The sequence below is a fragment of the Canis lupus genome, chromosome 28, assembly GCF_048164855.1.
Source record: "Canis lupus baileyi chromosome 28, mCanLup2.hap1, whole genome shotgun sequence".
NCBI classification, from domain to species: Eukaryota; Metazoa; Chordata; class Mammalia; order Carnivora; family Canidae; genus Canis; species Canis lupus.
This window is the reverse complement of record NC_132865.1, coordinates 35,666,280-35,683,484: the sequence shown is the minus strand read 5'-3', so window position 1 is coordinate 35,683,484 and position 17,205 is coordinate 35,666,280. Positions and strand designations below refer to the sequence as shown.

Below are 17,205 nucleotides of genomic sequence, written 5' to 3'. Positions count from 1 at the left end.
AGATTGTGGCTTGAACCAACCCAAAAGTTGCCCACTCAACCAGCTGAGTCACCCAGGCACCCCAGTATTACATGAATTTGACTCAGCATGTTATTTAACTTAAAAGAAAATAATAATTACTGAAAAAAAACCTTATGTAATTTGTAGACCTGAAATACAGGCTAAGTAATTGATAGTCACATTTTCTTCATAGTCTTTTCTCCTCTGCTCTGGATTTATTAGCAAGTTGTCCTGTGCTGTACTTTGTAGCATATTCTGCTTAGTTATTATAGGTCCTAGTCATAGTAAGTGCTTATAAATATGAATGTAGTAGATATGGAATCTATTCAATTAAGTCAAGGGCTTGAGAAATGTCCCACTATTTTATTTTCTAAAATAAAATTAAATCTACTTCCAAGCCTATCGGTTTGGTGAGAGTTTCCATGTTAGAATGAGACTCATCTTGTTAACACAGAAGATTTCTCCTGGTATAGGGGTATCAGCATATCCGGTAACAGTCCTCTTAGCTTCAGCTTCAGTTCACACCAGTCACTGCTAATGTACTCATCAAATATCAGATAGCTTCTTGAAGATGAATGGCCCTGTTGCTTACCTGCCATACTTATAAAAGAGCATTTTGCTGAGTTTGGTGGCCTTAGTATCATGGGTCAAGCTATTCAAGGCTATTAATGAGTCCTTCCTTTTCAGACTCAAATACAAATACTCAAATACAATACCGAGGTAATGAGGGGAAATTGGAGTAAAATTTCAAATAGTACCTTGAACCTGGAATGTTTCCTTGTAGCATAACCTCCTTGATTTGTTTAGTTTTTTGGAGGTAAAGCCTAGTAGTGCATGTCAATTTCAGCTTTTAGTCCAAAGTAGTTGTGAGGTAACTTCTTGCAAGATTCATCCATGAAGGCAAGAGAAACAAAAGCAAAAATGAACTATTGGGACTTCATCAAGATAAGAAGCTTTTGCACAGCAAAGGATACAGTCAACAAAACTAAAAGACAACCTACAGAATGGGAGAAGATATTTGCAAATGACGTATCAGAGAAAGGGCTAGTTTCCAAGATCTATAAAGAACTTATTAAACTCAACACCAAAGAAGCAAACAATCCAATCATGAAATGGGCAACAGACATGAACAGAAATCTCACAGAGGAAGACATAGACATGGCCAACATGCACATGAGAAAATGCTCCGCATCACTTGCCATCAGGGAAATACAAATCAAAACCACAATGAGATACCACCTCACACCAGTGAGAATGGGGAAAATTAACAAGGCAGGAAACCACAAATGTTGGAGAGGATGCGGAGAAAAGGGAACCCTCCTGCACTGTTGGTGGGAATGTGAACTGGTGCAGCCCCTCTGGAAAACTGTGTGGAGGTTCCTCAAAGAGTTAAAAATAGACCTGCTCTACGACCCAGCAATTGCACTGTTGGGGATTTACCCCAAAGATACAGATGCAATGAAATGCCGGGACACCTGCACCCCGATGTTTCTAGCAGCAATGGCCACGATAGCCAAACTGTGGAAGGAGCCTCGGTGTCCATCGAAAGATGAATGGATAAAGAAGATGTGGTTTGTGTATACAATGGAATATTACTCAGCCATTAGAAATGACAAATACCCACCATTTGCTTCAACGTGGATGGAACTGGAGGGTATTATGCTGAGTGAAGTAAGTCAATCGGAGAAGGACAAACATTATATGGTCTCATTCATTTGGGGAATATAAAAAATAGTGAAAGGGAATAAAGGGGAAAGGAGAAAAAATGAATGGGAAATATCAGAAAGGGAGACAGAACATGAAAGACTCCTAGCTCTGGGAAACAACTAGAGGTGGTAGAAGGGGAGGTGGGCAGGGGGTGGTGCACTGAGGTGGGCACTTGAAGGGATGAGCACTGGGTGTTATTCTATATGTTGGCAAATTGAACACTAATAAAAAATAAATTTATAGAAAGAAAACAAAAAAAACAAAGTAGTTGTGGGTTAGGATATATAAATGAAATGAAAAATAAACAAGAATAAAATACATATTAATAACTTATTAAATTATCCTGCCACTAAAGTTTTTAGTGTTACCCAGTGCTCTAGCATGGGTTCTGAGAAATCAAGAGAAGAGAGTTCTTGAAATAAGACACTGGAAATCAGGCTGAAGAATCAAAACAATTAAATTACAAAAGCATAGGATAGATAATACAAGGCTTCTATAGAGGGAAGTAGACCTGTACATACATATAATGCCCAAACATTCTAAATTTAATTATTTTCTATTGCTAATTCAGAGCTGTTTTGTTTTTATTTTTCTTGACAGGCTAGTGGTGGAGACTGCACTGAACTGCGGGTGCTTTATCAGCCTAACCGCTGTGCACTTCTTGAGTCAGCACTGGTTCCTGGTCACATAGTTACTTTTGATCGTCATGGCAAAGTAGCTGATGAATCATCAGCAGGCTATGCAGACCTTTCAAAAGAATTTGTGGTTTTTGTCAAGGTAAAATGATAGAAAATCATTAAAGTGTATATTGCTAAATATCTACTTTCTTTTGTTCTATTGAGGGACTCTTGAGTCATTAGGAGTAATCAGATCTCTTCCCACTAGGTGGCATTGATGCCTATTGCCATTCTATTTACCTGAACTTTGGAAAGCAATAGGGTTTTAGCTTTTGCAGCACTGAAACTGATGGGAGTAACATCTTATATTCAATTGCATTTGGAAGTTAAAACTCTAAATGTGGGAATTCTTAATAAAAATTTAGAGACTCTTAAATTTGGGATGTATATATTTATGTATATATTTAACTTTTCTAACAAGTAGAATTTTTACACTATTTGAGTGTTGTCTATGTGTTATCATTTTGTTTCTTTCTTTATAGTGTTTCTGAATTTACCTTAAAAGTATTATTGTAATCATAATATAACATAATTTAAAAGATTGCCTGTTTTGTGCCAAGCGCTTTATTGAGAGCTTTATCACATGCAAAATCATATTTAAAAAACAAACAAACAAAAAAATAAAAAACAAACAAACCGTATTTAATCATCCTAAAAATACTAACAGATATTATCTTTATTTTAAACATTGAAGAAAGATTTTCAGAGGAGTTAAAAATCTGACTAGTATAGCCTAACTAGTAAATGGTGGATCATGATTCAAATCAAAGTCAGTTTGTTTTCAGAACTTTTATATTCACTATATAATAAGCACTTCATTACATTATTATTTTTCCCAAAACAACATAATTTTTAATAGTTGTATAATATTGAAACATAAGGTATTTGATTATGTATATAGTTTTATTTATTTAGCCAGTCACTGGATTATTAATCTCTTCGGTTGTCCACCTCTATAGATGTTACTGTAAAATATGCTTTGACATAGGTCTTTGGCCAATATTTTATCATTTTCTTGGCTAGATGATTTGAAATTGAATCTAAAGGTCAGAATATGAAGCCTTTAAGACTATGGGAACATACTGCCTGCCAACTTTCTTTCCAGAATGTACCAATTTTAATCCTGTGAAAGTTAAACCAACTGTGAAGTTAGAGGGGACAGTTTACATGGTTATCCTCACTTCTGACACAAACTTCAGAGTTCCAGGGTCTTTGAGACCACTGTTATGTTTTGATAATTTAGTAGAACAACGCAGAATTCACTGAAAGTTGTCATACTCATGGTTATGGTTTATTACAGAGAAAGGATACAGGTTAAAATCAGCTAAGGGAGGAGACGCATAGGACAGACTCCAAAAAAATACCAGATGGTGCAAATTCTAGTTGTCTTCTCCCCATAGAGTCAGGACAGCATTAGTTTCTCAGCATTGATATGTGACAGTATGCATGGAGCATTGTCAACCAGGAAGCTCACCTGAGCCTTGGTGCCCAGTCTTTATTGGGATACAATCGTACAAAGAGTCCATTTGGCTGATCTCAGTATCCAGCCTCTTAGGGGGTCAGCTGACACCATGTGACTCAAAGGTGCCACCCTATATCACATTTTTACTCTTTGGCTGGCTCAAGGCCATCAAGTAAACAAAAAATTATCAAACCTGACAGTCTAAAGATTTAGAAATTACCTTTGAATAGCTGAAGACAAAAGCCAGACCTCTGTGGGTAAAGTTCATTTCTTTTTTTAATATGAAGTTTAATGGACATACAGTGTTACATTAGTTTCAGGTATGCAATATGGTTCAACAATTCTATACATTGCTTTGTGCTCATCAAAATAAGTATGCTATTAATTCTCTTTATTTCACCCATCTTCCTACCCACCTCCCCTCTGGCAAGTACAAGTTTGTTCTCTGATTTAAGCATCTGTTTTTTTGTTTGTCTCTTTTTTTCCTTAATTTTTTTACTGCCCAATTCCTTTAGGAGATTATCCACCTTGTTAACCTTAGTGTTGAGCACAGTCTTTAAAAAAATATGACAATTTTTAGAGTAATAAACTAATGTGAATTACCTTTTTAAGTGTTTATTTGCCATGTGTTTTTTTGTCTTCTGCAACTTGTATATTTATGCCTTTTATCTTTTTCTCTACAGTGTTAGTGTATTCTAATAAACTTTCAAGAATTTTTTACATCTTCTTAAGTTATTGATTGCTTGGGTTTTACTTAAATATACCTTAATTATATTTGACAACTCTGCTCATTCATTCATTCCAACATATATACATTGAACTAATATCCATATGGTTCATCTCATAATTCAGGTACACTTGTAGTACACTGTTTTTATTCTGCTTTGTATTAATATTTTAATTATTTGTTTATATTGATTATAAAATTTGTAAGAGAAATATTTGTGTTTTGTATCTTATTTATCTTATTTAAAGATTTTATTTGTTTATTTATTCATGAGAGACACACAGAGAGAGGCGGAGACATAGGCAGAGGTAGAAGCAGCCTCCCTCTGGGGAGCCTGATGTGGGACTCAGTCCCAGGACCCTGGGATCATGGCCTGAGCCAAAGGCAGAAGCTCAACCATTGAGCCACCCAGGAATCCCTGTATCTTTTTAAAATCTCTGTAGCATCTGATGGTGACTCTTACACTCTCAATAAATAATAATTGATGTAAATTATAATGAGTCAGCCAGAAAACCTCCTTTAATTGTTTAGTTTTGCACAGCAGTTAAATTAATTACTTCCTTATTTTGCTTACTTTTAGCCAACAAGTTTCTGATAATCTGATGACTACAACTTCCATAAGAGAATGAACCCTACTGCCATCTTCTTTTAGCAAAACATAAGCTTGTTACTTACTGCCTTCTGTTCTGTTGGTTGTTCTGAAGGGTGTGTTCCTCAACAGTGCCGAGATTCTACTTGCTACGAGCCTGTGCCAAGCTCTGTGTCTCCAGCCTGATGGGAGCTGCACTGGAGTGGGAAGCCAGTCTGAAAAATCCTACTGGAAAGTGCATAAAATCAGCTCTGGTATTTGCATGTTCGAAAGTGTGAAAAACGCAGGAATGTATCTGAGGATTAAGGATGGCCAGTGTGATGGAACAGTAAGCATCTGCTTGTATTTTTCTCAGCAAATGTTTTAAGACATTTGCCAATGATAGATATGAGAATGGCACTTTCTGAGTGTTTTGTTTTTTAGTTTTAACTTATAAACATTTTGGAAATTGGATGTTATATATGGTGGTCCCCTTTCACTTACTAAAGAGTGGGGAGGGCAGCCCTATGCTTGGTACGATTAGAGAGGAATTCTGACCCTTTAGACATTACTTCTGGAATGTTACGTACACACAAATCACCTGGGAATTGTCTTATAACATAGATTTCTAATTCAGATAGACTATGGTGGGACCTGTGTATATGCTTCTAATAAGCTTTCAGCTGTTGATGATGTTGGTCTGCAAACCACACTTTGAGACCCAAGGCACTAGAAAGACCCCACTCAACAATATTTCCTTACTGCTGCTTTTGGTGCCTGAATTTCTACCAGTGGAAACCCTATATTTTGAGTAAGGAAGTAATTTTAGTTTCTAAATATTAGGGCTTCTTCTTCAACATCTTGACTTAAGATGGGACATGAAAAGCAACTAACATAGCACCTTTTAAATATCATAATTCTTCTATGGATTGAGGAGCATATAAGATTACATATTTAACTAGATTGTTAATGCTCTATTCTTCGATTCTTGTTTGAAACAATGTTTCAAACTGTATCTTTTATTTATTTTATTTATTTATTTTTTCAGACTGTATCTTTTAGATAAACTCGGGGCTGCTTCCTCTCCCATTTTTCCTTACCAGGATGACATCTGGTTATATGGGAAAGTTTACCTGAACTTCTGGGGGTGAGCAGAGGGAAGGCTTAGACCATTCATCATTCTTTGGGCCCCTGTCTTTTCTACAGACTGGCAACTCTGTGTCTGGTGAGCTGTACTGATGTTCAGAGTTCAAAAGTAAAAAGTACATGCACACACACAAATTTAATTAGCATTCTTGATTGACTCACAAGAGCATTGTGAAATGGGTTATATCTCATTTCACAGAAGTCCATCCTTAACAGAGTGTCATCCTTATGGTCTTTAAACTGGTAAGTGAACTAAGATAAGAAACAGGTAACATCCCTACTATGTCCAGATTAACTGAGAGTAGAGTTTCATCTAATGCTTTGTCAACCTATAGGAGGAGTGTCACAGGAAGTAGCTTTCCCTTCATATCACCAGCATCCACAAAGTAAACATGCCTTTCTCTTCTGGAACTCCTGAGAGTAATAGTATATCACTGCATGACACATGTTTGGGGTATGTGTGTCTTGAAGTTGCTAGGGAGAGTTTTTGGCAGTGAAGATAAATGCCACTCCGAAGGAGAAGATGAGCCAGCGTTGGAAATTTGTATCTTCTCTAGATATCAGCCAAGCTCAATGCTCAATCATCTTCTTTTATGCTGCCTTATACTCAAATTGGATGGTGATTTTCATGGCCTTTCTATCCTCTTTTTCCAGTCTGTGTGAGCCCTTTATCTTCTATCTCTTTCCCAGTGGGCTGTTTATCGTGTTCCTCCAAGTGAGCACATTTTCTCTTCAAGTATATAGTGGGATCTTGAATCTTTCTGCCCTACAGTAAGTACTCATGCTTTTCTTCTTCATTTTTTCTTCTTGTTTGTAGTATGAGTAACTCATCTCTGTATGATTAGGCTAAGGGAATAGAAGAAGTTCTTGGTATTCAATTGAAAGAATTTGGTGAGCACAGGAAGATGGGAGGAAACTTATAGATTAATATGTAGAAGTAGTATTCTGCCAGAGAAACTACTGACACGCTCGTTCTTCAGATGAAGCAGCTAAATGTGAGTCTGGCTGCAGGATGTCTCAGAGCCTACCAGCCAGTATCAGAGCAATGAGTCAGTCTAGATCAGTATACCTTCTAAGCCCCTGTTTTGGAGGATTCATGATACCAAGATCAAAAAGCTTGGTTGACTTCCATGAGGGAACCAGGGTCCATATACACAGTAGGGAGGTCATTCCCAACCAAAACCAAACTTTTTTTCTTCAGCAGTTTTCCTAGAACCCATCTTGTTGACAGCTTGTTAGATGAGTGACTGGGTCTGAAATTGTGTCCTCTCAGCCTGTATTGTGCATCAACAGTAGGAACCTCCTTTCTTTTCCCTCCAGGATGGTCTTCTTGGGATGAAAAACTTAGTTCAGAATTTCCTGTGCACTTTGTACCTGAGGCAGTCAATCATGTATTTGAGTTTCAAACCCAAGTATCACTTCTTCTTAAAGATATTTGATAACTTGAAAAAAAAAAAAAAACCCAGAGGCATTATTTGGTTTGTTTGAGGATGGAGATAGCCAAAATGTAGAACTAATTGAGATTGACAATGGTCAAGGAACATAAAGGTATAATTACTTGGGATTTGATATTTAGAACATTAAAAGAAGAAATTCAGGTCATTTCAGAGTATAACATAACACAGAGTTTCTGTAGGCCTTTTGGCATGCCATATCTTGATTGCATGTCACTGACCAGAGGGTTAAGGACATTCCTTTTAGGTCATCCCCTGTAGAACAACACATGTGTATGAGGCAGGAGGTGAATGGAAAAGAGACTAGTAAGGGAGAGGAGGAAGAAAAAAGAGTAAAGGATCCTTGGGAATCTGTGATGGAGATGAGGCATTGCTGGCCATGTTATCAGGGTGCCATTTCTTCTGTGGCGATTCAGTCCCTGTCCTCCCACCCCAGTAGTGGGCCATGACTTCTAGAGGGTCTCTCATGCTAGAATAGCCAGAGAACCAGGGGAAACTAGGAGCTCAGACCAAAGCTATTTACCATCTTAAATAGAAATATTTCAGTGCTTAAAAAAATGGGCATGGATCTAACAATGTGTTTAACATCAGACACCTCCCTCTCCCCCTGCCACCAACATACAAAGGGTGAGGTGTGTGTAATCCGTGAACGCTGCAGAAGAAATCTTATTCCTGTTTTTTTTTTTTTTTTTTTAAACATTGGTAAAAATTGGCGCACCTGAGTGGCTCAGTCAGTTAATATCCTGTCTGTGTTGATTTTGGCTCAGGTCATGATCTCAGGGTTTGAGATCGAGCCTCACGTCAAGCTCTGCACTGGCCATGGGGCCTCCTAAAGATTCTCTCTCCTTCTCCCTCTGTACCCTCCCCCCAAATATTGGTAAAAATTTCCAATTAAGGTAGGATTTTGGAGGTCTTCCTAGCCTATGACATATTTACATATCTGTTATGTTTGTTAACTTGCCTCCTAAAATCAAAGCTTGCACATTCTGTAGAGATCTTCAGCTTTCTGGTGTTTCTATTAGAAATTCCAAGCTTGTTCTTAGAAAAACTGTTGCCTTGGAAAATTATTGTTAAAAGATTTGAAAGTTTGAAGAGTCTTTCCACAAAGCCAGGTACTCCTAAATACTGCTAAAGCCTATAAAAATGTGCGACTATTCTTGCCAAAGGTGAGTTTTCTGATAATTTTAATAAGATCAGCAAAGAAAACAGAGAGGAGAAAAACTATTATTTTTGACTATCTATTGTGTAGCAAAGGCTGGACTAGCCCTCTTATATTTGTAGTGACATCCTTTAACCCCTAAGCTCATACAGCAAAACAAATAATAAGCTAAGAAAACAACAATAGCATGTCTTACCCCAGAATGATCCATGTAAATGAACTAATCAGTCACTCCTTTTATGTAGTTAATAAAAGGTTGGCCAGGGTTGAAAAGTTTCTATTCTAGCTTTTCATTGGGATTGGCCCCTTGGCTGTGGTCTCCCCCACACACTGTCAGAGGACACTGAAGTCAGATAGGGCTCCTCCTGTGTTTTGTGTATACCAGACCCATGTAATTAACTGAGGATTGGAGGACTCTGAGGCTACCACTAAATGATATTTACCATTTAAACAGCATTGATGTTTAGCCTTTACTTTGGTACTTTTGCAGAGAAGAGCCTCCAACAGAACTTTGATTATTTGTACTTTACCTCGATATTTATTGTAGTGTTTTCTTTATAATTTGTTTAGTGAATCATTGACATGATTGTCTGACTTAGATTTTTTGCTCTAAATATACTGTGTTAAAACATAAAAATCAGGCATATATTTTTTTCATTTTCCCTGCATCTGACCAGAAATCATTAGGCTGGAATTACATTACTCTTGAAAACAGAATGGTAATATTGGTCTTAGTTATTCTCCTTTGCATATATTTATTTTATTTTTATTTTTAAAAATATTTATTTATTTATTCATGAGAGACAGAGAGAAAGAGAGAGAGAGAGAGAGGGGCAGAGACACAGGCAGAGGGAGAAGCAGGCTCCATGCAGGGAGCCTGATGTGGGACTCGATCCACAGACTCCAGGATCACGCCCTGGGCTGAAGGTGGTGCTAAATCACTAAGCCATCTGGGCTGCCCACCTTTGCATATATTTAGAGGGTATGGTAAGACATGTTTATAATTTCCAAAGAGAATAAAGGTGCATTCAAAGGTAAGTCAGACAATATGATTATACCTTAAAAACCTAACAGTGCCTCAGTCCATGTAGCTACTCCACAAATGTTCATGATAAAGATTGAATTGTTTAAAAGCATTAATGTTTCCAATGTATTGTATATTTGAAAATATTTCTAGGCAGACATCTTTAAATCAAGTGATGCTCATCCTGTAACAACAAATGTTTCTGTTACTATGAAATTGTTATGCTGTAGGAGAAATCACTTTAATAGATTTTGATGTAGTTAAGATTCAAGTTGCAACAGACATTATTGCAGTTCACTAGGGACAGTTGTAAAGTTGTTAATTTAAAGAAGAAAAACTTGGGTGGAACTCATCACTAAGAATCAATGTGAAGGAAAACGAAATATAAGAATTGTAGGAAAAACAAGCTAAAAAGTGATGAGAGTATGAAAGAAAGATATACACACATTGACATACCCCACATTAGCAGGATCCTTATTCATCAGCAAGAGTTTAGTTTGCAGAAACTAGGAAAGATTCTCTCATTACAAATTTATTTAATTTTTCCTCTTGTCTACACGTATACATAACTAAAAAGTTCAAGATAATTCATATTTTTAGGAAGTTATAAGATGGACTATGTACACTAAGCTAGATAAGTGGACTGAAAAGTATAAAATTCAGTAAAAACTTAGTTGTATGTAAATAATGATAAATCATGTTTTTAGTGAGCCTATGATCTCTGGTCTGTGAACTTCACCAGTGCTTCTCAGTTCTGGGATGGGTAGAATGGGCTAGAATTGGATATTTCCCTTCCCCCATGTCATTTAGGCTCAGATAAACCCCAAAGTTTTATATATAATTAACTAGTTTTTCCTGTGGGCAATTCTTGTTAAGAAGAACAAAGTGCTATGGTATATTTCAAAATGGTTCATTTCCCCTCCTCCTGCCAGAAGCACAAGGAAATTCTTCTCTGATATTCACTGTGGGACCCTCGTTGAGCTCTTGGAGATACAGTCATCAAAGTATAGGCACCTGTCTATGACTGAAACCCCCTTGAGTATTAACTCTCAAACTTGTCCTCACTGAGGCTCAGTTAAACAATTCATTAATTATAGTTCAAGTTTTCATATGAAGGCATTGTTCTCGCATTAGTTTCTGTTTGTGGGTCTTTGCTCCGGTAAGCTGTGATGTCCTGTATTTGCCTGTCTTTCCATTCTTGGGGGAAGACAGTTTACCTGTATCCTCACTTCTCTTACAATTCTAAAAGGAGCTGTTGATTTTTCTATCTGTTTAGCTTTTTATTTATTAAGATGTTATAGTGACTTCTAAGCTTCTTACATGTAGAACCGGAAATTGGGGGTAGAAATCTTGTTTTACTTAATCAAAATTTTTTGAAGAGACTTTTAATAAAGTTGTAAGATAAATTATTTTGTTTGAGTTTTCTAGAAAATGATCTCACAGTGTGCTGTTTATTGTAGACCACAATCTGTGCATTAGTTTTGGTCTTTATGAAAGAGATTTGAAGAATATACAGAGAGGCTTGAGGCAGCAACAAAGATTTTCTGTCCCTTGGGAGTAAACAGACTTTAAGATAAGAATAAATTATTGAGAGAGTCATCCTGGAAAAGAGAAAGCTGATGAAAATCATTAATAATAGTATAGTGTATAATAGAATGTGTATTGATTACTAGAATATGAGTAACATAGGGGAGAGATTCTCATTTGCTTTGTTTGTAAAGTATCCTAGGGGTTCTGGGGTAGCTTGAGCAGCTGACTCTTGATTTTGGCTCAGGTCATGATCTTAGGGTCCTGAGATGGAGCACCATGCCAGGCTCCATGCTCAGTGGGGAGTCAGCTTTAGAATCCCCCCGCCCCCGTCCACCCCAGTGCTTGTGCGCTGGTTTTTCTCTCTCTAGAATAAATACATCTTTAAATAAAATAAAATATCCCAAACTCTTCAGTTAGGCCTGACATTTGATAGGTGCTCAACAAATAATGAATAAGAAGTTAAAATATCATTGGTGTATGAGTAGGAAGTGTCCTTTTCTTCTTCCCTTCTGATAAGGGAAAGGTGCATTAGATGTTTTAACTTGCAGTTGTATGAGCACACATCAGTATTCCAACATGGCTTTGTCCAGTTGGTATTTTTTTTCTTTTAAGATTTTATTTATTTATTTGAGAGAGAGAGCAAGAGAGAGAGCATGAGCAGGGGGAGAGGCAGAGGGAGAAGCAGGCTCTTAGCTAAGCCCAGGATCGGGCTCAATCCCAGGACCCTAAGATCATGACCTGAGCCCAAGGCAGACACCAGATCTATTGAGCCACCCAAGCACCCATGGTATTTGTTATTGATATGTAGGAAGACACACAATGTACAACATGGCCCTTTTATATTCAGAACCCACATATTTTCTTTTATTTCCCATCTCCATTTCATTAATCAGTTTGTATTGGAGTTAGATTTTAATTTCTTAAAAATTTTAAAAAAATTTTAATTTTCATTCCATTTAGTTAAAACAGTGTTGTATTAGTTACAGGTATACAATTCAACTATTCCATATATCACCTGATGCTCATCATGAAAAGTGCATGACTTAATTACAATCAGCTATTTAACCCATCCACCCACCATGTCCTCTCTGGTAACCCCTCTGGTAACCTGTAATCCTTAGTCTCTTCTTTCTAATTAAGAGTCTAAAACAGATTTTTAAATGAAAGAAGAAAAGGAATAAAAGAATCTCTAAAGATTTATCGTTTTGAAATTTAGTTATATTAAATTTTCATTCTTTTCTCTAATTATATTTAATAGAAGAGTTGAAAAAGGGATATTCTTCAGATGCTTACAGTCTATTGGAGGGAACAAATAAGTACAATCAGTGATCTAGATTACAGTCACAGAAAGTAATCCAGTTCAAGGTAAGGTTTATATGAGAGGAGAAATTTCCTGTATAGGAGAGGAGAAATATCTTTTTCTAATACCTTTCTTTTCTAAGTTCTCAATTGGGACCCCTATAACAAAGGAGTGATGAATGAGAAAAGCGTATTTATTTAATATAAGTTGTACACGACACAGGAGCACTTTAAAGGAAATGAAGACTGGATGGAATAGTTAAGCCAGGATGTTTTAGTGCTACTTTTGATGAAGAGGGGAGAGCTGTAGAAAAATAAAGTAAGACCAAATAGGAGCTAAGTGTAGTAAACCTGGGGAAACCACAAGGCCTGTTTATTTAAGTTTCTCTCAGCATCCCTCTATCTTTGGAGATAAGGATGCTCCTTTCCTACTGGTATATACCAGTATACTAGAGCATCCCTCACATTAGAATCTTACAACCTGCTTCGGGGAAAGGTCAGAAAATCTTTCCTGCCCCTGCCATTTTACAGATTCTTTCAGCTTGAAATTTCAGTATTCTAATGTGCCATATTTTGGGCCAGTGTATCTTGAAACCCATCACTGGGAATGGTGAATTTACAGGAAATAATCCCATTTTTCATTATAAAAAAAGAGGGGAAGACATTATATGAACAAATTACAAGGTTAGAAATTGGTAAAAAAGAATCTTTTTTTGAAGAATTAACAAACATTTGTTGAGTTCCTACTGAAAGGCAGAAGATATATCCATTGCTAATGCTACAGTAGCTATAATAAGACATGCCACCTGCCCTCAGAGAACTTGCAATCTAGAATGGGGAAAGAAGAATATAAACAGATAATTACACAACTGTGAAAGGACGTTAATGGAGGTTAAGTATCAAGATCATGTTTAAAGAGACATATCTGGGAAAGGGTTTTCAATTGTGTGAGTCCTGAGTAGTTGCTTGAGATCTTTAATGTAAAATATCATCCATTTTTAATAGGATATTTATGGTCGGGTGGTAGTAATATTGAAGTTCATAAATCTGGCCTCTATATAAAAGATGGGCTAGTTTATGGAGAACCTAAAGTCTACAGGAATAACGATGAGAAATACGAAATATTTCTAATATTGGAATATATGAAATAGTTCGATTCAAAAAGTCCACAGTTTGCTCTAAAGTACATTAGTAGTTCTAACAGTTCCAGTATGCTTAGCTTAGTTAATTGATTTTTTTGAGCCAAAATAATGCTATTATATCTCTTGGTTTCTGTCCAGTGCAAAGATTAGTTCTTTTATAGTTCAATAATAAGTCAGAGTTTCTTTCTTTCTTTTCTTTTTCTTTCTCTTTTCCTTCATCTTTGGATGGTACCTAGATGCAAAGCTTTAGAAAAAAAGTCAGGGAGAAGGGCCACTGGACATATACTCTTCTTCAATCCCATACTGCTCTCTGCTGTAGTGTTGCTGATTTGGTTTATCCTGGACATCACAATATTATATAATATATATATTATATGAGGCTCATATTGTTGTCTGAACATTTTGGGCAATATCATGGGCTTGAGATACCTATCTGGTTTGGTCTCAAGGTTTCCAACCCTGTTGCCAACTTGTTCGAAGTTCATTCCTCTCCCACGTCATTAGTCTTCTCAGTACTTGAACTGAGAAGTTCATTGGGGCATGAGATAACTTCTGGATCCCTGATATCTCCATGTGAGCTATGGATAAGGTAATAATCTGTATCAGTGTCCTCTAAAACTCCTCCCTCAGACATATCTAATTCATTTTCTGGATGGTGCCATGTTACTCTGGTACTGAATACTGGGAAATTTGTAAATTTCCTGAGATAGTCCCTCAGTTTTTGAGATTCTCCCCTAAATATGAATGTTTTGCTGCCCCTTATTTCTTTGCTATACCAAGAATTAACCACAAATGGGGTTTGAATAAGGACATCCAGTCTCTCTTTAGCCTATTTATCCCAGGCTCCTTTTTCTAGTGCCAGATAGGCTTTTCTTGTTCTTGTGAAGTAAAAATTTCTGCTATGTCACATATGATATCTACCTTTTCAAGTAGCTTCATCATTTAAACTCTGTGGTGTCCAGTCTTCAGTCTTGGTTCTAGATATATAAAATCCAATTTTGGAATTTCTTTTAGCAACTATTTTATCTCTCAATGAAACTTAGTTTTGCAAACTTCTGATTTTTTATTTGGTATAAATTTTTTAAAACTCTTCCATTTGGAAACTCAGAGTTGAGCAAAGATTTATTTGTTCTGGGCTGGATTCTACTTACCAGTGACACAATGAGCATATTGATCCAATAGGTGGGAGAGTCTTTAACAATTATCAATGAAAACCTACTGGTTTAATAATCCACAAATATCCTCGCTTCATTTAGTGGTTGTAGTTATGATCCAGGCATGAGGTGATATGGGTCTCAAGTTTGGGAAATAACTATGAAACTAAAGTTTCACCATTCCTATTTGACACTGTGTTGGAAGTCCTGGCTAATGTGATAAGACAAGCCTGCCATATACAAGGTTATATACAAAAGTCAATTGATTTCTTAAATAATAGCAATAACAATTAAAATTAAAAACACAACATCAGTCACATTAGCACCAAAAGAATAAATGCTTAAAGGTAAATCTAACAAAATATATATGAGGTCTATGTATGAAAAAATATAAAAAATATTAAAACTCAGAAGATATTATTATTATTGTTGTTGTTATTTTAAGATTTTATTTATTTATTCATGAGAAACAGGCAGAGACATAGGCAGAAGGAGAAGCAGAATCCTTTTTTTATAATAAATTTATTTTTTATTGGTGTTCAATTTACCAACATACAGAATAACACCCAGTTCTCATCCCATCAAGTGTCCCCCTCAGTGCCCGTCACCCATTCACCCCCACCCCCCGCCCTCCTCCCCTTCCACCACCCCTAGTTCGTTTCCCAGAGTTAGGAGTCTTTATGTTCTGTCGCCCTTTCTGATATTTCCCACACATTTAGAAGCAGACTCCTTGAGGGGAGCCCAGTGTGGGACTCGATCCCAGGACTCCAGAACCACACCCTGAGCCAAAGGCAGATGCTCAACCACTGAGCCATCCAGATGTCCCATAAAGGAGATTTTAAATTAGTGGACAAATATTTCTTATTCATGGATTGGAAGACTGAATGTTGTTTGTCTTTCCCAGCTTGGTCTATAGATTCAACAAAAGCTCAATCAAAATACTAGTAATCTATTTGTAGGTATCAACAAACTGATTCTAAAGTTTATATGGCAAGGCAAAAGACCTAGAATAGCTAACAAAATACTGAAGAAGAACAAAATTGGAGGACTGGCACTACTCAACTTCAAGACTTACTGTAAACCTGCAGTACTCAAGACAGTGTATTATTGTTGAAGAATAGACAGATCGATGGAACAGAATAAACAGCTCAACAATAGACCCACATAAATACAGTCAATTTATCTTTGATAAAGGAACAAAGGCATTTCAATGGAGAAAGGACAGGCTTTTCAATAAATGGTGCTGGAACAATTGGATGTCCATATGAAAAACAAATCTAGACACTGGCCTTCTACCTTTCATAAAATTGAACCTGCACATGAATGTTTATACCAGCTTTCTGTACTATGGATATTATTCAGTAATAAAAATAAACTATCAAGCCATGAAAAGACATTGAGAAACGTATATGCATATTGTTAAGTTTAAGATGCCAGTATGAAAAGAGTACATATGATTCTAATTATATGACATTTTGGAAAATGTAAAGCTATAAAGGTAGTAAAATGATCAGTGGTTGTGAGGGGCTTGAGGGGAGGGTGGAAGGGTTGAATATGTAAAGCATAGGGATCTTTAAGGCAATAAAATTCCTGTGTATGCTACTATAATGGTAGATACTTTATACATTTAGCAAAACGCATACAACTGTATAACACAATGAGTAAACCTTAATGTGTGCAAATTAAAAAAATCATTTAGGAGGTTTGGGAGTCCCAGAAAAGAATATAGTCTATGACAAAAGAATCTAACTATTAAAAATGTATAAAACAAAAAACAAAACAAATGTATAAAACAACCTTTATGAAGATGATGGGGGAAAAGTTACTGAGCTAAGAATCTTTGGAAATGAGTATAGTAGGTAGAACTAAAAACAAATGGGAACTGCACATAAGCACTGAATTCTAACTGATAAAGTTGCTCACCCTGGGAGTTTGGTTATTAATCTAATACTACTATAAATGTGTTTTGAAATGGAACAGTTATACAAATGAATGACAGATTACGGGAACCAATTTTCTCACTGTTGAAGTGGGAGTTTACAGATAAGCAGGGGGAAGAAACTAGAAAGATCCATTTATAATCCATTAGAATTGGAGGTATCAGTATGAGCTCATGTTTAGCTTAATATAAATATGAATGACTGCATATAGGAATA

The 17,205-nt window shown here is 36.4% G+C and overlaps 1 protein-coding gene across 1 annotated transcript in view; it reads left to right on the top strand.

Moving 5' to 3' along the window:
* The window catches only part of LOC140620398 (uncharacterized), a 108,832-nt gene that overhangs the window by 74,014 nt on the left and 17,613 nt on the right, over positions 1-17,205 (top strand). The window contains exons 11-12 of the mRNA XM_072804609.1: positions 2,308-2,484; positions 5,278-5,490. Coding sequence (XP_072660710.1) covers positions 2,308-2,484; positions 5,278-5,490 — 390 coding nt within the window. The remainder of the gene's footprint in view (positions 1-2,307; positions 2,485-5,277; positions 5,491-17,205) is intronic.